This window comes from Pseudophryne corroboree, chromosome 9 (assembly GCF_028390025.1).
Source record: "Pseudophryne corroboree isolate aPseCor3 chromosome 9, aPseCor3.hap2, whole genome shotgun sequence".
In the NCBI taxonomy this organism is placed as follows: Eukaryota; Metazoa; Chordata; class Amphibia; order Anura; family Myobatrachidae; genus Pseudophryne; species Pseudophryne corroboree.
The window spans coordinates 260,535,882-260,559,973 of record NC_086452.1 but is presented as its reverse complement, the minus strand read 5'-3'; the positions used below and the strand labels follow the sequence as shown (position 1 = coordinate 260,559,973).

Sequence of the window (24,092 nt, the reverse complement as noted above, 5' to 3'; positions counted from 1 at the left end):
CGGCGTTGCCGACGGAGACACCACAATCATCTGCTCCACCTCCTCCTTAGATGAGCCTTCCGCTTCAGACATGCCGACACACGCGCACTGACACCCCCACACACACAGGGATATATGTATATGGAGACAGTTCCCCAATAAGGCCCCTTGGAGAGACAGTATGCCAGCACACACCCAGCGCCAACTGACACTGGAAATCAAATTCCCATATAAACAGCGCTTTTATATATATCAATATACCCTCACTGCGCCAATTATAAGTGCCCCCCCTCTTTTTGCCCTCTGTCACTGTGTTCAGCAGGGGAGAGTCCGGGGAGCCAGCATCTCTGCAGTGTGCTGTGGAGAAAATGGCGCTGGTCAGTGCTGTGGGATCAAGCTCCACCCCCTCAGCAGCGGGCTTCGGTCCCGCTCAAATTTTTAATACTGGCGGGGGATTGTATAATCTACTGTTTCCGCAGTCTATTTAACTATATTTTCTAGTCTTAGAGGTTTATTATTGCTGCCTAGGGCGCCCCCCCTGCACCCATCAGTGCCTGCAGTGTGTGTTGTGTGTGGGAGCAATGGCGCGCAGCGTTACCTCAGAGAAGAACTGAAGTCTTCTGCCGCCTTTGAAGTCTTTCTTCTAATACTCACCCGCCTTCTATCTTCCGGCTCTGTGAGGAGGACGGCGGCGCGGCTCCGGGACGAACGGCGAGGGTGAGACCTGCGTTCCGACCCTCTGGAGCTAATGGTGTCCAGTAGCCTAAGAGCAGAGCCTATCATTTAAGTAGGTCTGCTTCTCTCTCCTCAGTCCCACGATGCAGGGAGCCTGTTGCCAGCAGTGCTCCCTGAAAATAAAGAAACCTAACAAAATTCTTTTTTAGAGAAACTCAGGAGAGCTCCCCTGTAATGCACCCAGTCTCCTCTGGGCACAGGATCTAACGGAGGTCTGGAGAAGGGGCATAGAGGGAGGAGCCAGTGCACATCCATCTAAAGTTCTTTATAGTGCCCATTTCTCCTGCGGAGCCAGTCTATACCCCATGGTCCTTACAAAGTCCCCAGCATCCTCTAGGACGTAAGAGAAAAGACAGCAAAAAAAAAAAGTCCAAAAACTCGAGTCGACCTTTTCACCTGTCGACCTAGTACATGTTGACCTAATGCTCACGTAGACTTTCAGTGGTCGACCTAATGACTGTTGACCTAAGTTGAGTCGACCCAACGACCCGTACCTATATGTATAAAACCTGTATATTCGGGATACTGGCGTAATATAATGTGTATATTTAGGAATTTGTGATGTTTAACTTTGCAATAAGTCCCTCAACCTGAGTACAGCAGAGGTAAGATGCCTCAAAGACAGCCAATAGCAAGATCCAGAAATGGACAAACGTGTTGGTACCTTCACAGCTCATTTAAATATTGCTTCATTCCTCCTGAAAAGTGATGAATGAAATGAAATCCTGTTGCCTCATGTATACCTGCATTAATTTGCTAGGTCACAGAATAAAGCAAAGAAAAAGAGATAAATTATTGCTTATTCTCCAAAGGTATTCTAAAAATTAATGCACAGATTTGTTTGTAGTCCATAGAAAAAAAAAATAAGAATTTACTCACCGGTAATTCTATTTCTCGTAGTCCGTAGTGGATGCTGGGAACTCCGTAAGGACCATGGGGAATAGCGGGCTCCGAAGGAGACTGGGCACTCTAAGAAAGAATTAGGACTACCTGGTGTGCACTGGCTCCTCCCTCTATGCCCCTCCTCCAGAGCTCAGTTAGGGAAACTGTGCCCGGAAGAGCTGACACAATAAGGAAGGGATTTGGAATCCCGGGTAAGACTCATACCAGCCACACCGTATAACTCGTGATACTATACCCAGTTAACAGTATGAATAACAACTGAGCCTCACGAACAGATGGCTCATAACAATAACCCTTTAGTTAAGCAATAACTATATACAAGTATTGCAGACAATCCGCACTTGGGATGGGCGCCCAGCATCCACTACGGACTACGAGAAATAGAATTACCGGTGAGTAAATTCTTATTTTCTCTGACGTCCTAGTGGATGCTGGGAACTCCGTAAGGACCATGGGGATTATACCAAAGCTCCCAAACGGGCGGGAGAGTGCGGATGACTCTGCAGCACCGAATGAGCAAACTCAAGGTCCTCCTCAGCCAGGGTATCAAACTTGTAGAATTTTGCAAATGTGTTTGAACCCGACCAAGTAGCAGCTCGGCAAAGTTGTAAAGCAGAGACCCCTCGGGCAGCCGCCCAAGAAGAGCCCACTTTCCTTGTGGAATGGGCTTTTACGGATTTAGGATGCGGCAGTCCAGCCGCAGAATGTGCAAGTTGAATCGTGCTACAGATCCAGCGAGCAATAGTCTGCTTAGAAGCAGGAGCACCCAGCTTGTTGGGTGCATACAGGATAAATAGCGAGTCAGTTTTCCCGACTCCAGCCGTCCTGGAAACATATATTTTCAGGGCCCTGACTACGTCCAGTAACTTGGAATCCTCCAAGTCCCGAGTAGCCGCAGGCACCACAATAGGTTGGTTCACATGAAAAGCTGAAACCACCTTAGGAAGGAATTGGGAACGAGTCCTCAATTCCGCCCTATCCATATGAAAAATCAGATAAGGGCTTTTACATGACAAAGCCGCCAATTCTGATACACGCCTGGCCGACGCCAAGGCCAACAGCATGACCACTTTCCACGTGAGGTATTTTAGCTCCACGGTTTTAAGTGGCTCAAACCAATGCGACTTTAGGAAATCCAACACCACGTTGAGATCCCACGGTGCCACTGGAGGCACAAAAGGGGGCTGAATATGCAGCACTCCTTTAACAAAAGTCTGAACTTCAGGCAGTGAAGCCAGTTCTTTTTGGAAGAAAATCGACAGAGCCGAAATCTGGACCTTAATGGAACCCAATTTTAGGCCCATAGTCACTCCTGACTGTAGGAAGTGCAGAAATCGACCGAGCTGAAATTCCTCCGTTGGGGCCTTCCTGGCCTCACACCAAGCAACATATTTTCGCCATATGCGGTGATAATGTTTTGCGGTCTCATCTTTCCTAGCTTTAATCAGCGTAGGAATGACTTCCTCCGGAATGCCCTTTTCTTTTAGGATCCGGTGTTCAACCGCCATGCCGTCAAACGCAGCACGTCTTGGAACAGACAGGGCCCCTGCTGCAGCAGGTCCTGTCTGAGCGGCAGAGGCCATGGGTCCTCTGAGATCATTTCTTGAAGTTCTGGGTACCAAGCTCTTCTTGGCCAATCCGGAACCACGAGTATAGTTCTTACTCCTCTCCTTCTTACTATTCTCAGTACCTTGGGTATGAGAGAGGCAGAGGAGGGAACACAAACCGACTGGTACACCCACGGTGTCACCAGAGCGTCCACAGCTATCGCCTGAGGGTCCCTTGACCTGGCGCAATACCTTTTTAGCTTTTTGTTGAGGCGGGACGCCATCATGTCCACCTGTGGCCTTTCCCAACGGTGTACAATCATTTGGAAGACTTCTGGATGAAGTCCCCACTCTCCCGGGTGGAGGTCTATGTCTGCTGAGGAAGTCTGCTTCCCAATTGTCCACTCCCGGAATGAACACTGCTGACAGTGCTAACACATGATTTTCCGCCCATCGGAGAATCCTTGTGGCTTCTGCTATCGCCATCCTGCTTCTTGTGCCGCCCTGTCGGTTTACATGGGCGACCGCCGTGATGTTGTCTGACTGGATCAGCACCGGCTGGTGTTGAAGCAGGGGTCTTGCCTGACTTAGGGCATTGTAAATGGCCCTTAGTTCCAGAATATTTATGTGTAGGGAAGTCTAGTCCTTGGAAGTTTCTTCCCTGTGTGACTGCCCCCCAACCTCGAAGGCTGGCATCCGTGGTCACCAGGACCCAGTCCTGTATGCCGAATCTGCGGCCCTCTAGAAGATGAGCACTCTGCAGCCACCACAACAGCGACACCCTGGCCCTTGGAGACCGGGTTATCAGCCGATGCATCTGAAGATGCGATCCGGACCACTTGTCCAACAGATCCCACTGAAAGATCCTTGCATGGAACCTTCCGAATGGAATTGCTTCGTAAGAAGCTACCATCTTTCCCAGGACTCGCGTGCAGTGGTGCACCGACACCTGTTTTGGTTTTAGGAGGTCTCTGACTAGAGATGACAACTCCTTGGCCTTCTCCTCCGGGAGAAACACCTTTTTCTGTTCTGTGTCCAGAACCATCCCCAGGAACAGTAGACGCGTTGTAGGAACCAGCTGCAACTTTGGAATATTCAGGATCCAGCCGTGCTGTTGTAGCACTTCCCGAGCTAGTGCTACTCCGATCAACAACTGTTCCCTGGACCTCGCCTTTATAAGGAGATCGTCCAAGTACGGGATAATTATAACTCCCTTTTTTCGAAGGAGTATCATCATTTCGGCCATTACCTTGGTAAATACCCTCGGTGCCGTGGACAGACCAAACGGCAACGTCTGGAATTGGTAATGACAGTCCTGTACCACAAACCTGAGGTACTCCCGAGGAGGTGGATAAATGGGGACATGCAAGTAAGCATCCTTGATGTCCAGAGACACCATAAAATCCCCCTCTTCCAGGCTTGCAATGACCGCTCTGAGCGATTCCATTTTGAACTTGAACTTCGTCAGATAAATGTTCAGGGATTTTAAATTCAAAATGGGTCTGACCGAACCGTCCGGTTTCGGCACTACAAACATTGTGGAATAGTAACCCCTTCCCTGTTGAAGGAGGGGAACCTTTACCACCACCTGCTGGAGATATAACTTGTGAATTGCCGCTAACACTACCTCCCTTTCCATGGGGGAAGCTGGCAGGGCCGATTTTAGGTAACGGTGAGGGGGCATCACTTCGAATTCCAGCTTGTATCCCTGAGACACAATCTGTAAAGCCCAGGGATCCACCTGTGAGCGAACCCACTGGTGGCTGAAATTTCGGAGATGCGCCCCCACCGCTCCCGGCTCCACCTGTGGAGCCCCAGCGTCATGCGGTGGATTTAGTAGAAGCCGGGGAGGACTTCTGTTCCTGGGAACTAGCTGTATGGTGCAGCTTCTTTCCCCTATCCCTGCCTCTGGCAAGAAAGGATGCACCTTTGACTTTCTTGCTTTTTTGTGATCGAAAGGACTGCATTTGGTAATACGGTGCTTTCTTAGGTTGTGAGGGAATACATGGCAAAAAATTTGACTTCCCAGCCGTAGCTGTGGAAACTAGGTCCGAGAGACCGTCCCCAAATAATTCCTCACCCTTATAAGGTAAAACCTCCATGTGCTTTTTTGAATCGGCATCACCTGTCCACTGCCGAGTCCACAGGACCCTTCTGGCAGAAATTGACACTGCATTAATTCTTGAGCCCAGTAGGCAAATGTCCCTCTGGGCATCCCTCATATATAGGACAGCGTCTTTTATATGCCCCAGGGTCAGTACAATAGTATCCTTGTCCAAGGTATCCAGTTCCTCAGACAGAGTATCTGTCCATGCTGCTACAGCACTACACATCCTGGCCGACGCAATTGCCGGCCTCAGTATGGTACCGGAATGTGTATAAACAGACTTCAGAATACCTTCCTGCTTCCTATCCGCAGGATCCTTTAGGGAGGCCGTATCCTGTGACGGTAGGGCCACCTTCTTAGATAAGCGCGGCAGAGCCTTGTCTACCCTAGGGGAGGATTCCCAGCGCAACCTGTCCGTTTGCGGGAAAGGATACGCCATAAGTAACCTTTTGGGAACCAACACTTTCTTATCAGGAGAATCCCACGCTTTTTCACATAACTCATTTAATTCATGTGAAGGGGGAAAAGTCACCTCTTGCTTTTTCTCCCCAAACATATAAACCCTCTTGTCAGGGACAGCGTTTACCTCATATGTGCAATACATCCTTCATTGCTATAATCATGTAGCGGATGGCTTTAGCCATTTTAGGCTGCAATTTTGCATCATCACCATCGACGCTGGAATCAGAATCCGTGTCGATATCTGTGTCAACAATATTGGATAGTGGGCGCTTCTGAGACCCTGACAGCCTCTGCGCTGTAAAATCAGGCATGGGCTGAGACCCCGACTGTCCCAAGGCTTCAGCTTTATCCAACCTTTTATGCAAGGAGTTTACATTATCATTTAACACCTTCCACATATCCATCCAATCAGGTGTCGGCGGAGACACCTCATCCATCTGCACCTGCTCTGCCTCCACATAGCCCTCCTCGTCAAACATGTCGACACACGCATACCGACACACCACACACACAGGGGATGCTCTATATGAGGACAGGACCCCCACCAGGTCTTTTGGAGAGACAGAGAGAGAGTATGCCAGCACACACCCCAGTGCTATATCACCCAGGAATTACACAGTAACTTAGTGTTTACCCAGTAGCTGCTGTATATATGATAAATGCGCCTACATTTATGTGCCCCCCCTCTCTTTTTACCCTCTTTCTACCCTGAGACTGCAGGGGAGAGTCTGGGGAGCTTCCTCTCAGCGGAGCTGTGGAGAGAAAATGGCGCTGGTGAGTGCTGAGGAAGAAGCCCCACCCCCTCAGCGGAGGGCTTCTGTCCCGCTTTCTGTGAAAAAATAATGGCGGGGGCTCATACATATATACAGTGCCCAGCTGTATATATATATGTTACTTTTGCCAAGAGGTATCAAAATTGCTGCCCAGGGCGCCCCCCCACCTGCGCCCTGCACCCTACAGTGACCGGAGTGTGTGGGTTATTGTGGGCGCAATGGCGCACAGCTGCAGTGCTGTGCGCTTCCTCATGTGAAGACAGGAGTCTTCTGCCGCTGATTTTGACGTCTTCTTGCTTCATCCCGCCGGCTTCTGTCTGCTGGCTCTGCGAGGGGGACGGCGGCGCGGCTCCGGGAACCGACGACCAAGGTTAAGATCCTGTGTTCGAACCCTCTGGAGCTAATGGTGTCCAGTAGCCTAAGAAGCGCAACCTAGCTGCAGTTAGTAGGTTTGCTTCTCTCCCCTCAGTCCCATGTAGCAGAGAGTCTGTTGCCAGCAGAAGCTCTCTGAAAATAAAAAACCTAACTAAAATACTTTCTTATTAGCAAGCTCAGGAGAGCTCACTAAAATGCACCCAGCTCCATCCGGGCACAGATTCTAACTGGGGTCTGGAGGAGGGGCATAGAGGGAGGAGCCAGTGCACACCAGTAGTACTAAATCTTTCTTAGAGTGCCCAGTCTCCTGCGGAGCCCGTCTATTCCCCATGGTCCTTACGGATTCCCCAGCATCCACAAGGACGTTAGAGAAATAAAGGATATCGAATCAAAACTTTAATGCAAAGTTGGATTTCTATTAAATCTGAACAGATGATGGATGCCAATTACTTTTGTGTCACTTTCCAAGTTTTTGCAAAGAAAAATTAGATCTTTTTATGGAAGGAACCCAAGAATTTGTCAACATCTGTAAAAGACGACAGTTCAAGGAGACTCAAGATCATTCACACCATAAGCCAATGGTACTGTTCTTGGCTGTTAGCTGATCTCCTTCTCTGGTAGAAGAAGGTGCTTAAATAAGATCATATAAAACTATTTGAGTAATGAAATACAGATGAAGCGGTCATTTTAGTAAATTATATTTTGATGCACTAATGAAACCTGTAGTAAATGAGAAAATGCAATCAATAGGCATCTTACCTGGGTGGTCAAAGTTAAATTGGCCTTTCAGTGCTTTGTTCTTCTGCTCTTGAGTCAAAATCCGATAAAAACGGTCCTGACTCAACATTACAACCTGCTTCTGATGGTGATCTACCTCATTTTGTCCCAGGAGCTGTACAATCTTTGAACATACAGATGACTGTGCAAGGAAAGAAAAAAAATAAAAAGAATGATGGCTGATGGAATTACCCCCCTATATCATGTGTCAATAGTTCAAATAAAATATACATCATCCTATTCTTCAGTTAGTGCTAGAAATAATTAGATTTAATTATTATTATTATTAATCAGACATCTGATCACACAAACTCTTAGAACATTTTAGGGTAGCATGTCTAACAGTGGTCCTCATGTTCCTACAACAGACAATTTTTTCAGGTACTCCTTAAACATGCTTAGAGAGACTTATAGGGGAATTTAGTTACCGGCGAATTGTTTGCCCGGCCGAACCTGTGTGGCACCCGCTACACTTTATGGCAACAGGATCTCATACAAAATTATTCTCTACCCCATAGGCTAGCGAGCACTTGTGTGAATCATGATGTGAATTGGCCCGTGCAAGACAAGGTCCCATTGCCATCATTTAAATACAACTTCAATTCGCACCCTTTGCTGGCAATTGAATTCACTCAATATGTTCATATTTACAAATCGGCCAAAGCGCCTCGGCAAGTCAAGCCTCAAACCATTAAATCAGGACTACTATAAACTACAAATCCCACTATGTTTTGCCCGTTACATAAGTGCAACTTTAAATTTGGACGTCAAACCAGAGAAGCTACATAAATGTATCCCTTACTGGCTGGGTCAATTCTTCAGTCTTCTGTGAAAAGAGGGTAGGAGGAGTTAAACTGTTTTAGGGTGTATTGTCCAAATTAAAAAAAAGTTTGCTGAATATTTTGGAGTTTATTGTGGAACCACTGCTCCCAGCAATCTCTATTGCATTTGTTCAACAGCATAGGGGTATATGCAATTAGCGGCGAATCGCGGCAATTTTTTTCCGCCCGTTTTTTAATTCGACACAAGTCGACCATCTAATTTCGGCAAGTGGGTGCCGAAATTGACCATATTCAATAAAAACGGATTTGACAGTCCCGCTGACGAAAAACGGCCGATTTGACGGATTTTGTTCCGATTTTTAAAAAACGGGAAAAACCCGAAAAAAAATTGCGTGGGGTTCCCCCTCCAAAACATAACCAGCCTCGGGCTCTTTGAGCCGGTCCTGGTTCTAAAAACCTGGGGGGAAAAATGTCATGGGATCCCCCGTATTTTTAAAACCAGCACCGGGCTCTGCGCCTGGTGCTGGTGCAAAATATACGGGGAACAAAAAGAGTAGGGGTCCCCCAGTAGTACTACTACAAGTCCCAGCAAGCCTCCCCCGCAAGCTGGTACTTGGAGAACCACAAGTACCAGCATGCGGGAGAAAAACGGGCCCGCTGGTACCTGTAGTTTTACTGGAAAAAAATACCCAAATAAAAACAGGAGACACACACCGTGAAAGTCAAACTTTATTTCATACATGCCGACACATACATACTTACCTATGTTGACCCGCCAACTGCCACGCCCCCCTCGTCACTGAAGAATCAAGGGTACCTGTGAAAAAAATTATACTCACCTCAATCCAATGTCCGGATCTTTTACAATAATCCTCGTACTTGGCAAAAAAAAAAAAAAAACGAACACCCGAACCAGCCGGACTGAAAGGGGTCCAATGTTTACACATGGGACCCCTTTCCCCGAATGCAGAGACCCCCCCGTGACTGCTGTCACAGAAAGGTCTCTTCAGCCAATCAGCGAGCGCAACGTCCTGGCACTCTGCTGATTGGCTATGCGCGTCTGCTGTCAGACAGCGCATCGCACAGCTCCCTCCATTAGTTTCAATGGTGGGAACTTTGCGTCAGCGGTGACGTCACCCGCCGATCAGCGGCTGACCGCGGGTAACCCCACCGCTACCTGCAAAGTTCCCACCATTGAAACTAATGGAGGGAGCTGTGCGATGCGCTGTCTGACAGCAGACGCGCATACAGCCAATCAGGTGAGTGCCACGAAGTAGTGCTTCCTGATTGGCTGAAGGGACCTTCTGTGACAGCAGTCACGTGGGTGCCCGGCATTCGTGGAAAGGGGTCCCATGTGTAGTCCGTTTGGTTGTTCTTTTTTTTTTTTTTGCCAAGAACGTGGATTATAACCTGGACACTGGATCAGGCGAGTATAATTTTATTCACAGGTACACGTGGATTCTACTTGGACAAGTGGACAGAGGTCGGCGTGTGAACATAGGTAAGTATGTGTGTGTGTGTCGACATGTGTGTAATAAAGTTTTACTTTCACGGTGTGTGTCTCCTGTTTTTGTTTGGGTATTTTTTTTCCAGTAGAACTACAGGTACCAGCGGGCCCGTTTTTCTCCCGCATGCTGGTACTTGTGGTTCTCCAAGTACCAGCTTGCGGGGGAGGCTTGCTGGGACTTGTAGTACTACTGGAAAAAAAATAAGATTTTACTCACCGGTAAATCTATTTCTCGTAGTCCGTAGTGGATGCTGGGACTCCGTAAGGACCATGGGGAATAGCGGCTCCGCAGGAGACTGGGCACAACTAAAGAAAGCTTTAGGACTACCTGGTGTGCACTGGCTCCTCCCACTATGACCCTCCTCCAGACCTCAGTTAGGATACTGTGCCCGGAAGAGCTGACACAATAAGGAAGGATTTCGAATCCCGGGTAAGACTCATACCAGCCACACCAATCACACCGTATAACTCGTGATACTATACCCAGTTAACAGTATGAAATATAACTGAGCCTCTCAACAGATGGCTCAACAATAACCCTTTAGTTAGGCAATAACTATATACAAGTATTGCAGACAATCCGCACTTGGGATGGGCGCCTAGCATCCACTACGGACTACGAGAAATAAATTTACCGGTGAGTAAAATCTTATTTTCTCTAACGTCCTAGTGGATGCTGGGGACTCCGTAAGGACCATGGGGATTATACCAAAGCTCCCAAACGGGCGGGAGAGTGCGGATGACTCTGCAGCACCGAATGAGCAAACTCTAGGTCCTCCTCAGCCAGGGTATCAAACTTGTAGACTCTTGCAAAAGTGTTTGAATCCGACAAAGTAACAGCTCGGCAAATTTGTAAAGCCGAGACCCCTCGGGCAGCCGCCCAAGAAGAGCCCACTTTCCTCGTGGAATGGGCTTTTACAGATTTAGGGTGCGGCAGTCCAGCCGCAGAATGTGCAAGTTGAATCGTGCTACAGATCCAGCGAGCAATAGTCTGCTTAGAAGCAGGAGCACCCAGCTTGTTGGGTGCATACAGGATAAATAGCGAGTCAGTTTTCCTGACTCCAGCCGTCCTGGAAACATATATTTTTCAGGGCCCTGACTACGTCCAGTAACTTGGAATCCTCCAAGTCCCAAGTAGCCGCAGGCACCACAATAGGTTGGTTCACATGAAAAACTGATACCACCTTAGAAAGGAATTGGGAACGAGTCCTCAATTCCGCCCTATCCATATAAATTTTTTTTGGATAAGGGCTTTTGCATGATAAAGCCGCTAATTTTGATACACGCCTGGCCGACGCCAAGGCCAACAGCATGACCACTTTCCACGTGAGTTATTTTAGCTCCACGGATGTAAGTGGCTCAACCCAATGCGACTTCAGGAAATCCAACACCACGTTGAGATCCCACGGTGCCACTGGAGGCACAAACGGGGGCTGACTATGCAGCACTCCCTTAACAAAAGTCTGAACTTCAGGCAGTGTAGTCAGTTCTATTTTTGAAGAAAATCGATAGAGCCGAAATCTGGACCTTAATGGAAACCAATTTTAGGCCCATAGTCACCCCTGACTGTAGGAAGTGCAGAAATCGACCTAGCTGAAATTCCTCCGTTGGGGCTTTCCTGGCCTCACAGCAAGCAACATATTTCCACCATATGCGGTGATAATGGTTTGCGTTCACTTCTTTCCTAGCTTTAATTAGCGTAGGAATAATTTCCTCTGGAATGCCCTTTTCCTTCAGGATCCGGCGTTCAACCGCCATGCCGTCAAACGCAGCCGCGGTACGTCTTGGAACAGACAGGCCCCCTGCTGCAGCAGGTCCTGTCTGAGCGGCAGAGGCCATGTGTCCTCTGAGATCATTTCTTGGAGTTCTGGGTACCAAGCTCTTCTTGGCCAATCCGGAACAATGAGTATAGTTCTTACTCCTCTCCTTCTTATTATTCTCATTACCCTGGGTATGAGAGGCAGAGAAGGGAACACATACACCGACTGGTACACCCACGGTGTTAACAGAGCGTCCACAGCTATCGCCTGAGGGTCCCTTGACCTGGCGCAATATCTTTTTAGCTTTTTGTTGAGGCGGGACGCCATCATGTCCACCTGTGGCCTTTCCCAATGGTGTACAATCATTTGGAAGACTTCTGGATGAAGTCCCCACTCTCCCGGGTGGAGGTCGTGTCTGCTGAGAAAGTCTGCTTCCCAGTTATCCACTCCGGGAATGAACACTGCTGACAGTGCTAACACATGATTTTCCGCCCATCGGAGAATCCTTGTGGCTTCTGCCATCGCCATCCTGCTTCTTGTGCCGCCCTGTCGGTTTACATGAGCGACCGCCGTGATGTTGTCTGACTGGATCAGCACCGGCCGGTGTTGAAGCAGGGGTCTAGCCTGACTTAGGGCATTGTAAATGGCCCTTTGTTCCAGAATATTTTTGTGTAGGGAAGTCTCCTGACTTGTCCATAGTCCTTGGAAGTTTCTTCCCTGTGTGACTGCCCCCCAGCCTCGAAGGCTGGCATCCGTGGTCACCAGGACCCAGTCCTGTATGCCGAATCTGCGGCCCTCTAGAAGATGAGCACTCTGCAGCCACCACAACAGCGACACCCTGGCCCTTGGAGACCGGGTTATCCGCCGATGCATCTGAAGATGCGACCCGGACCACTTGTCCAACAGATCCCACTGGAAGATCTTTGCATGGGACCTGGCGAATGGAATTTCTTCGTAAGAAGCTACCATCTTTCCCAGGGCTCGCGTGCATTGATGCACCGACACCTGTATTTGTATTAGGAGGTCTCTGTCTAGAGACGACAACTCCTTGGACTTCTCCTCCGGGAGAAACCCTTTTTTTCTTGTTCTGTGTCCAGAACCATACCCAGGAACAGTAGACGCGTCGTAGGAACCAGCTGCGACTTTGGAATATTCAGAATCCAGCCGTGCTGTTGTAGCACTTCCCGAGATAGTGCTACTCCGACGAACTGCTCCCTGGACCTCGCCTTTATAAAGGAGATCGTCCAAGTACGGGATAATTATTTCGGCCATTACCTTGGTAAATAATACCCTCGGTGCCGGGGACAGACCAACGGCAACTTCTGGAATTGGTAATGACAATCCTGGTGAGGAGGGTAAATAGGGACATGCAGGTAAGCATCCTTGATGTCCAGTGATACCATGAAATTCTCCAGGCTTGCAATAATCGCCCTGAGCGATTCCATTTTGAACTTGAACCTTCGTATATAAGTGTTCAAGGATTTAAATTTTTAGAATGGGTCTCACCGAACCGTCTGGTTTCGGTACCACAAACATTTTGGAATAGTAACCCCGGCCTTGTTGAAGGAGGGGTACCTTGATTTCACCTGCTGGAAGTACAGCTTGTGAATTGCCGCCAGTACTACCTCCCTTTCTCTGAGGGCAGCAGGCAAGGCTGATGTGAGGTAACGGCGAGGGGGAGTCGCCTCGAACTCCAGCTTGTATCCCTGTGATACTACTTGCAGAACCTAGGGATCCGCCTGTGGACAAGCCCACTGGTCCCTGAAGTTCCCGAGACGCGCCCCCACCGCACCTGTCTCCACCTGTGGAGCCCCAGCGTCATGCGGTGGACTCAGAGGAAACGGGGGAAGATTTTTGATCCTGGGAACTGGCTGTCTGGTGCAGCTTTTTCCTTCTTCCCTTGTCTCTGTGCAGAAAGGAAGCGCCTTTGACCCGCTTGCTTTTCTGAAGCCGAAAGGACTGTACCTGAAAATACGGTGCTTTCTTAGGCTGTGAGGAAACCTGAGGTAAATTTATTTCTTCCCAGCTGTTGCTGTGGATACGAGGTCCCAGAGACCATCCCCAAACAATTCCTCACCCTTATAAGGCAGAATTCCCATGTGCCTATTAAGGTCAGCATCAGCTGTCCACTGCCGGGTCTCTAATACCCTCCTGGCAGAATGGACATTGGATTAATTTTGGATGCCAGCCGGCAAATATCCCTCTGTGCATCCCTCATATATAAGACAACGTCTTTAAAATGCTCTATGTTAGCAAAATATTATCTCTGTCTAGGGTATTAATATTATCTGACAGGGTATCAGACCACGCTGCAGCAGCACTATTCATGCTTAGGCAATTGCAGGTCTCAGTATAGTACCTGAGTGTGTATATACAGACTTCAGGACTTCAGGATAGCCTCCTGCTTTTTATCAGCAGGCTCCTTCAAAGTGGCCGTATCCTAAGACGGCAGTGCCACCTTTTTTGACAAACGTGTGAGCGCCTTATTCACCCTAGGGAATCTCCCAACGTGACCTATCCTCTGGCGGGAAAGGGTACGCCAGCAGTAACTTTTTAGAAATTACCAGTTTCTTATCGGGGGAACCCACGCTTCTTTACACACTTCATTCACTCTGATGGGGGAACAAAACACTGGCTGCTTTTTCTCCCCAAACATAAAACCCCCTTTATGTGGTACTTGGGTTAATGTCAGAAATGTGTAACACATTTTTCATTGCAGAGATCATGCAACGGATGTTCCTAGTGGATTGTGTATATGTCTCAACCTCGTCGACACTGGAGTCAGACTCCGTGTCGACATCTGTGTCTGCCATCTGAGGTAATGGGCGTTTTTTGAGCCCCTGATGGCCTTTGAGACGCCTGGGCAGGCGCGGGCTGAGAAGCCGGCTGTCCCACAGCTGTTACGTCATCCAGCCTTTTATGTAAGGAGTTGACATTGTCGGTTAATACCTTCCACCTATCCATCCACTCTGGTGTCGGCCCCACAGGGGGCGACATCCCATTTATCGGCCTCTGCTCCGCCTCCACGTATTCCTCATCCAACATGTCGACACAGCCGTACCGACACACCGCACACACACAGGGAATGCTCTGACTGAGGACAGGACCCCACAAAGTCCTTTGGGGAGACAGAGAGAGAGTATGCCAGCACACACCAGAGCGCTATATAATGCAGGGATTAACACTATAACCAAGTGATTTTTCCCCCAATAGCTGCTTGTATACACATATTGCGTCTAAATTTGGTGCCCCCCCTCTCTTTTTAACCCTTTGAGCCTGAAAACTACAGGGGAGAGCCTGGGGAGCTGTCTTCCAGCTGCACTGTGAAGAAAAAATGGCGCCAGTGTGCTGAGGGAGATAGCCCCACCCCTTTTTCGGCGGACTTTTCTCCCGCTTTTTTCATGGATTCTGGCAGGGGTAATTTATCACATATATAGCCCTGGGACTATATATTGTGATGATTTGCCAGCCAAGGTGTTTATATTGCCCTCAGGGCGCCCCCCCCCCAGCGCCCTGCACCCATCAGTGACCGGAGTGTGAGGTGTGCATGAGGAGCAATGGCGCACAGCTGCAGTGCTGTGCGCTACCTTGTTGAAGACAGAAGTCTTCTGCCGCCGATTTTCAGGAACACTTCTTGCTTCTGGCTCTGTAAGGGGGCCGGCGGCGCGGCTCCGGGACCGAACATCAAGGTCGGGTCCTGCGGTCGATCCCTCTGGAGCTAATGGTGTCCAGTAGCCTAAGAAGCCCAAGCTACCACCTGTTAGGTAGGTTCGCTTCTTCTCCCCTTAGTCCCTCGCTGCAGTGAGTCTGTTGCCAGCAGATCTCACTGTAAAATAAAAAACCTAAAATATACTTTCTTTCTAGGAGCTCAGGAGAGCCCCTAGTGTGCATCCAGCTCAGCCGGGCACAAGATTCTAACTGAGGTCTGGAGGAGGGTCATAGTGGGAGGAGCCAGTGCACACCAGGTAGTCCTAAAGCTTTCTTTAGTTGTGCCCAGTCTCCTGCGGAGCCGCTATTCCCCATGGTCCTTACGGAGTCCCAGCATCCACTTAGGACGTCAGAGAAACAATATTTTTTCATTTTTACAAAGGCTATCAGCCCCCCATCCGCAGCACTTGGATGGGGGGGGGGGGACAGCCTCGGGCTTCACCCCTGGCGGTCCCCACACCCCCAGGGTACCCCGGCCAGGGGTGACTAGTTGGATATTTAATGCCACGGCCGCAGGGCGCTGTATAAAAGTGACCCCCGGCTGTGGCATTATCTGTCCAGCTAGTGGAGCCGGATGCTGGTGTAAAAAATATGGGGGACCCCTACTCTTTTTGTCCCCCGTATTTTTTGCACCAGCACCAGGCGCAGAGCCCGGTGCTGGTTTTAAAATTACGGGGGATCCTCTGTCATTTCCCCCCCCGGATTTTTAGAACCAGGACCGGCTCGAAGAGCCCGAGGCAGGTTATGCTTTGGAGGGGGGACCCCACGCCTTTTTTTTTTTTTCGGGATTTTACCATTCCATTTAAAAAAAATAATAATAATAATAATAATAATAATAATAATAATAATAATAATAATATTTTTAAAAATATATAAATAATACTTGTGCCTCCAAAATAGACAAACCAATTACCTAATCCCTTCTAAAATAAATAGATATGCTATTACCAATAAAAAAAAACACCAAAAAAAAACATGTTTTACATTTTTTTTATTAGATTCCCCCACCAAAGTGTGGCGGATTGAAAATGACGAATTTACTGTCTAAAAGCACTGTTGTCGAATTTCCAAACTTCAATAGAATATAACCGTGAACAAAAAAATGTAAAGATGGCGCTTTAGTTCAAAGGTGCTGCAGTCCACCAGCCGGGATGGTCAACTGAATCCCAAAAAAGTCACAATTTATACAGTCAAATTTTGCTGTGGTGCGCAGGGAGCGGTTACTCGGGCAATATTCAATCTTCAGAAGTGTAGGCTCTGGTAAGTATATTCTTAATTCGGTAAAGATTCTCCACTCCAATTCACACCTTAGGTGGGAGGAAAGGAAGCGGATAAGGTGGTGAAGAAAGGAAAAAAAAAAAAAGACAAAAAGGGAAAGAAATCGGTGATGGTCGATAAAATGAGATAAATTGGTATCCAGAGGAAATTCGCTGACTGTTGCTGTAAACCCCGGGGAGCAATATTTAAGGCGTTTTTTTTGGGTGGACATTTGATACACCCCAACAACTCTGGTACGTGGGTCCACTAATCTGTGGTGCATTGTACATTTTATCATTGATTTTATTCTTGCTGAATTTGCACTTGGATGTCATATGTTTTTAGAAAAAGACCTTCTATTGCACTTTAAATAAAAATTATCATCAGAACAAACAGTACTTCACTATATACTGCTGTTTACTGCTGTTCTCTTCCTATTTACTTTTGGGGATATAACTCTAAATGGAGAGGTGAATTGGTGAAGAATTTCTGAGGAAAACTACGAGATAGCAGTGGAAGTAATACCACAGGCGTATTTGGGTGGGCACTACTGACACCCCAAAAAATCTGGTACGTGGGTCCGCCTATTCAGTGGGACTCCATTTTGTTTGGACAATCCCATTTATATAAGTATAACTGAATCTGACTATACTTCACTATATTGCTCTCTTTTCCATCTTTTGGGTAAAATCGTGTGAATTGGAGTGGAGAATCTTTACCGAATTAAGAATATACTTACCAGAGCCTACACTTCTGAAGATTGAATATTGCCCGAGTAACCCAGGGAGCGCACCACAGCAAAATTTGACTGTATTCAATAGAATATACTTTTGGCAAATTGCCACATTTGTACCATTGCAGAAATGTCGAATTTGACAAATGTCGAATTTCAAAAAGTCGAATTTTGAAAGTCCGTTTGTTTGACGGAAAGTACTGAATTGCATTGTCAATTTTTTTTTTTTTTTGGCGAAAAAGTCCAGTTTTTCGACAATTCGACCGCAATTGCATATACCCCATAGACCAAATAGCATGACTGCATATTTTTAGGTCATTGTGGAATTATTGGTATAAGTAGACTAAACTGACGGTATCCTCCCCTCTCACCATTTGATTTAGAATTTATTGCTCACCTCCCTAATGGGTGATGAGCAATGGGCTGGGGTTCAATCAATGTGCTTACAAACATGTTTGTATGTCTTATTAGGGGTTAGTTGGCTGATGAAATGAGGGTGAAGAATGGAGTAGCCAATATATGATCCTCTAATTAGGAGTCTTCCTGTGTGAAGAGTCTTTCTAGTAATTCAAGAAATTGTACTCTATGGGCAGAATTCAAATTCCAGCAGATGGCGCCCAATGGAGCCATGATCTGCTGCTGGCACTGACATTTCTGCTCACACCATCTGGAGGTGCGAACTGAAAAGTGTGAAAAGTGACCCAACAGCACTCTTCGGGATTGCGCCCATTTGTTTAGTAGAGTTTAGCTGCTAAACCCAACAGTAATGGGCACGATCAGCGCAATGACAATGATCAATTGAATATCACCCGTGTGAGCTCCTGTCACTTTAGACGGGAGATCGGGATGCAATAATTTATTTCCCTCTATGTGAATACAATGTTGTAGAGGTGGTGGGGCATAAAAGCCCCTCCCCTTCCATACACACACACTTCTCTCTACCGTCTATAAAAGCCAAGTCTAAGATTCAAAGCAAATTTTTTCCTACATATTGGCAAAGTGTTCCCACCTTGTATGAAATATGTATGCAGCAGGATGCACAGAACCAGTCTGTGTGATTTTAGACCGAATAAGCACATACAGAAAAACATAGTTTGTAGGAATCAATGTGCAAACACAGATGCATCAAGCAGTGCAAAAAATGGAGACGTGGACTAGTGGAGACCAGCTTCTACAGAATTCAAATGTTTTATTGGCCCCGAACTCCCGTCTAAAGTGACGGGAGATAGAGGGGTGATATTTTAATGACCACCGTTATCTCGCCCATAAGAGACTGGTTTAGCAGCGTAAAGCAGCTAAACCTGACTAAAGACACGGGCGCGATCGTGAAAAGCCCCGTTTGGGCGTCCAAACGTGTCACTTTTTGTGCATTTCAGCTCACCACCCCTGGGGGTGGTGAACTGAAATGTTGATATCACACCCATCGGCAGCAACATTTGAATACTTTAAGCAGGCGCGATGGGGGCGGGAGGGGATGACAGAAGATTTGAATCCCACCCATAGAATGTACTTGATAAGTCTAGAAACTGTGCCCGAGGAGACGTCCATCTTCGAGAGAAGGATTTTACACATATAGTGGCGAGATTCACACCAGCTCACACAAGGCAAACCAAGCTAACCAGCTTGAAGCATCAGCAACGGCTGAACAAGATTACTTATCAAGTAATAAAACAAATACTTAACCTAGAACTAAGCAGTACTGAACAAAATAACCACTGCAGGATAACGAAGCTCTGTGCGGGCACCCAGTATCCTCTACGGAATAAGAGAAAAAAGGATTTACCGGTAGGTAATTAAAATCCTATTTTCTCTTACGTCCTAGAGGATGCTGGGGTTCCATTTAGTACCATGGGGATGTACCAAAGCTCCCAGTACGGGAGGGAGCGCACAGAAGTTCCTGCAGAACAGATTGATTCTGAGGACCTTAAAGTTTGGTCAATTGGTTCAGCAGGAGCCTACGCGCTCTCCCTTCTGGGAGCTTTGGTACATCCCCATGGTACTAATGTGGACCCCAGCATCCTCTAGGATGTAAGAGAAAATAGGATTTTAATTACCTACCGGTAAATCCTTTTCTCGTATTCCGTAGAGGACTACAGGAGTGGAGGAAGATCCCTAGGGTTATATATCAGAAATTATTCCCAGAAGGAGCGTGCATCTGCAATTTGTGGACTTTGATTCTGAGGACCTTAAGTTTGGTCAAAGTCCACAAATTGGAGGCCAAAGTATCGAACTTGTAGAACTTTGCGAAGGTGTTAGACTCCGACCAAGTAGCTGCTCGGCAGACACCCCGGACAGCCGCTCTGGAAGAACCCACCTTACGAGTAGAGTAGGCCTTAACAGATGTAGGACACGGCAAGCCTGCCGTAGAATACGCATGCTGGATAGTGAACCGAAACCAGCGAGAAATCGTCTGATTAGAAGCAGGACACCCAATTTTCTTGGGGTCATACAGGACAAACAGAGTCCGATTTTCTGTGACGAGCATTTTTTAGAGCCCTTACCACATCTAAGGACTTTGATGAAATTGAGGAGTCAGACGCAACTGGCACCACAATAGGTTTTATATGAAATGCCGACACAACCTTCAGAAGAAACTGCTGACGTGTCCGGAGCTCCGCTCTATCTTCATGGAAGATCAAGTATGGGCTTTTACATGACAAAGCCCCCAACTCTGACACACGTCAAGCAGAAGCAAAAGGCCAACAAAGTGACAGCCTTCCACGTGACAAACTTGACCTCAACCTCCAGTCCGACTGGAGGAACTGCAACATCACGTTAAGAGCCCAGGGCGCCGTAGGCGGCACAAAGGTAGGTTGGATGTGCAGAACTCCCTTCAAAAAAGTCTGACCCTCAGGGGAGGGTAGCCAACCGTTTCTGGAAGAAAATGGATAGAGCTGAAATCTGGACCTTTATGGATCCTAACTTGAGGCCAATATCCACACCTGCTTGCAGGAAGAGGAGAAACCGTCCCAGATGAAACTTCACCGTAGGAAACTTCTTGGACTCACACCAAGATACATATTTTTTCCCCAAATACGATGGTAGTGTTTAGACCTTTCCTAGCTTTTATCAGGGTAGGAATAACCTTGTTCGGAATGCCCTCCTAATCTAGTATCTGGCGTTCATCCTCCATGCCGTCAAACGTAGCCGTGGTAAGTCTTGATAGGCGAATGGCCCCTGCTGCAGCAGGTCCTCCCGAAGAGGAAGAGGCCTCGGCTCTTCCAGCAGTAGATCCAGAAGATCAGCGTACTAAGACCTTCTTGGCCAGTCCGGAGCAATGGAGGATTGCCTGAGCACTTGTTCTCCTAATAAGTTTGAGAACTCTTGGAATGAGTGGAAGTGGAGGAAACACGTACACCGACTGGAACACCCACGGAGTCACTAGGGCGTCCACCGCCACTGCTTGCGGGTCCCTCGACCTGGAACAATACCGCCGAAGCTTCTTGTTGAGACGAGAGGCCATCATGTCAATTTTGGGTACGCCCCAAAGATCTGTAACCTCCTTGAACACTCCCCCGGAAGGAGATTGTGTCTGCTGAGGAAGTCCGCTTCCCAGTTGTCTACTCCCGGAATGAAGATTGCCGTCAGCGCCAACGCGGGTTTTTCTGCCCAGAAGAGGATTCTTGTTACCTCTGACATTGCAGCTCTGCTCTTCGTTCCGCCCTGTCGGTTTATGTAAGCCACTGTCGTTACATTGTCTGACTGCACTTGAATGGCCCGATTTCTTAGAAGATGGGCCGCTTGGATAAGACGGTTGTATACGGCTCTTAGTTCTAGAATGTTTATCGGCAGGCCATCTTCCAGACTTGACCACCTACCTTGGAAGGTTTCCCCTTGAGTGACTGCGCCCCAGCCCCAGAGACTTGCATCCATGGTTAGAAGGATCCAGTCCTGAATACCGAACCTGCAGCCCTCCAGAAGGTGAGGTAATTGCAGCCACCAGAGGAGTGAAATCCTGGCCTTTGGCGACAGACGTATTCTCTGGTGCATGTGTAGATGGGATCCTGACCACTTGTCCAGGAGATCCAGTTGGAAGGACAGAGCATGAAACCTCCCGTACTGTAGAGCCTCGTAAGAGGCCACCATCTTCCCCTGAAGGCGAATGCACTGATGAACAGACACCCGGGCTGGCTTCAGGACATCCCGGACCATTGTTTGCATCACCAATGCTTTTTCCTCTGGAAGAAACACCATCTGCACTTCCGTGTCGAGGATCATTCCCAGAAAGGACAACCTCCTGGTTGGTTCCAAATGTGATTTTGGAAGATCCAGGATCCAACCGTGTTCCCTGAGCAGGTGGGTCGTGAGAACAATGGACTGTAACAGCTTCTGCTTGGATGATGCCTTTATCAGCAGATCGTCCACATATGGAATTATGTTCACCCCATGTCTGCGGAGGAGAACCAACATTTCCGCCATCACCTTGGTGAATACCCTTGGTGCTGTGGAGAGGCCGAATGGTAGGGCCTGGAACTGAAAATGACAGTCCGACAGTAAGAATAAGCTTGATGTGGCAGCCAAATTGGAATGTGGAGGTACGCATCCTTGATATCCAGGGATACCAGGAATTCCCCCTTTTCCAGACCTGATATCACCACCCTTAGAGACTCCATATTGAACTTGAAATTCCTCAGAAAGGTGTTTAGTGATTTTAAGTTCAGAATGGACCTGACTGAACCATCTGGTTTCGGTACCACAAAAAGCTTCGAACAGTAACCCTTGTTCTGCATCTGGGGAGGAACTGGTACAATAACCGATGCCTCTAACAACTTCTGGATTGCTCCCTGTAGGATAGCCCTGTCTGCCGGAAAAGCTGGCAAGCCTGATTTGTAGAACCGGTGAGGAGGGAGATCTTGAAATTCCAGCCGGTACCCCTGGTACACAATAACCAGTACCCAGGGATCCAGGCCGGACGACGCCCAGACGTGACTGAAATGTCCGAGTCTCGCCCCCACTTTCAGGCTGCGCGGTCCACAGTCATGCTGAGGACTTCGGTGTACCTAAACCGGGTTTCTGTTCCTGGGAAACTGCAGCAGCAGGTTTCTTGGACTTTGGTCGACCTCCTCTAAAGAAGGTGTTGGCCTTTCTTGTTTTAGCAACCCAAAAGGACTGTGATGCAGCTGAAGAAAAAGTGAGCAGGTGCAGCTGAGGGAAGACAAAATGTGACTTACCCGCTGTAGCAGTGGAGATCCACGCATCCAACGCTTCCCCAAAGAGAGCCTGACCTGTGTAGGGTAGGGTCTCACACCTCTCCTGGATTCTGCGTCGGCCGACCACTGGCGCAGCCACAGTCCTTGACGAACTGAGACAGACAAGGAAGAAATTCCTGCAAACATTGAACCCAGGTCCTTCATGGATTCCACCATAAATCCTGCAGAATCCTGAATGTTACGTAAAACAATTCAACGTCGCTTTTATCCATTGTATCCAAATCCTCAAGTAATGTGCCTGACCACTTTACTATAGCTTTGGAAATCCATGCACAGGCAATAGTAGGACGTAGTATCGCCCCTGAAGCAGTGTATAGGGATTTGAGCGTAGTATCAATTTTGCGATCAGCCGGATCCTTTAAGGCGGTAGATCCTGGAACCGGTAAAACCACTTTGAGAGTCTGGATACAGACACGTCCACTATGGATGGGGTTTCCACATTTTATTCTATCCTCCTCAGGGAAGAGGAAAGCAACCAGAACCCATCTAGGGATCAGGAATTTTTTCTCCAGGTTTTCCCATGCTTTGTCAAAAATAGCATTTAATTCTTTGGACGCAGGGAAAGTTAGCGAGGCTTTCTTCTGGTCAGTGAAGTAAGCCTCCTCAACCTGCTCAGGTGTTGTATTGCAGTATTCAACACATCCCTTATAGCCTCTATCATCAACTGCAACCCTTAGCAAGAGATGCTGCCCCCCCTGAGCACATCCCCATCACCGTCTGCCATGTCAGAATCGGTATCCGTGTCATATTCATAATCTGGGCAAGAGCACGTTTGTTGGAACCAACAGAGGGGGGCCCTGAGGTAACAGAACCATAGAGAACCAAACTGCCTTAGAGTTCTATAAAACCGGAGTTGCAGATTCATTCTGTGCAACCCTAGTAGAAATCTGAGAAAACATAGATTTGATAGAGGATAACCATTCAGGCTCCCTTGCTGGTATCTGCACTAAAACAGTGCAATCCTGATTACATGGAATGAGATCATCCTGAGAGGACATATCCTCTGCAGTATATGACACAGAATCCCTATACATAGCTAAAAGGAGACCCCAAACACTCCACACATACACAGGGGAGGCTAGACAGAGTTTCACCCCCCAAGAATGGCAAGAGAGACACAGAGATTGGAGCCAACCCACGCACAGCGCTGGCTGTGCACCTTAATAGGTTATACAGCCTCCACTCCCCTCCCACCTCCTTCTACAACCCCCTGGTACCGTAAGAGATAGCTGGAGTTGTCATGGAGGGACTGCTCTTCACTGACCGCGTTTCTGCAGGCAGGAAAATGGTGCTGAAAACTGCTGGGACCGCTCTGAGGAGAAGCTCCGCCCCCTTAAAGGCGCTGTCTTCCCGCTCTTCTGGAGATTATACTGGCCTGAGGAATTATGCTGGCAGCGATCCTGAGACCCCGACAGGCTGAGCTCAGTGTAAGGTGTAGGCGCAGGCTCAGGGCGCACCTCACAGCGCCACACTATGT

General features: G+C 48.0%; 1 protein-coding gene across 3 annotated transcripts in view; it reads right to left on the bottom strand.

Moving 5' to 3' along the window:
• The window catches only part of UCK2 (uridine-cytidine kinase 2), a 176,711-nt gene that overhangs the window by 87,609 nt on the left and 65,010 nt on the right, over window positions 1-24,092 (bottom strand). For all 3 annotated transcript variants that reach the window (XM_063940254.1, XM_063940252.1, XM_063940253.1), the window contains exon 2: window positions 7,641-7,800. In XM_063940254.1, the coding sequence (XP_063796324.1) occupies window positions 7,641-7,728 (88 nt within the window). In that variant the 5' untranslated portion in view covers window positions 7,729-7,800. The remainder of the gene's footprint in view (window positions 1-7,640; window positions 7,801-24,092) is intronic.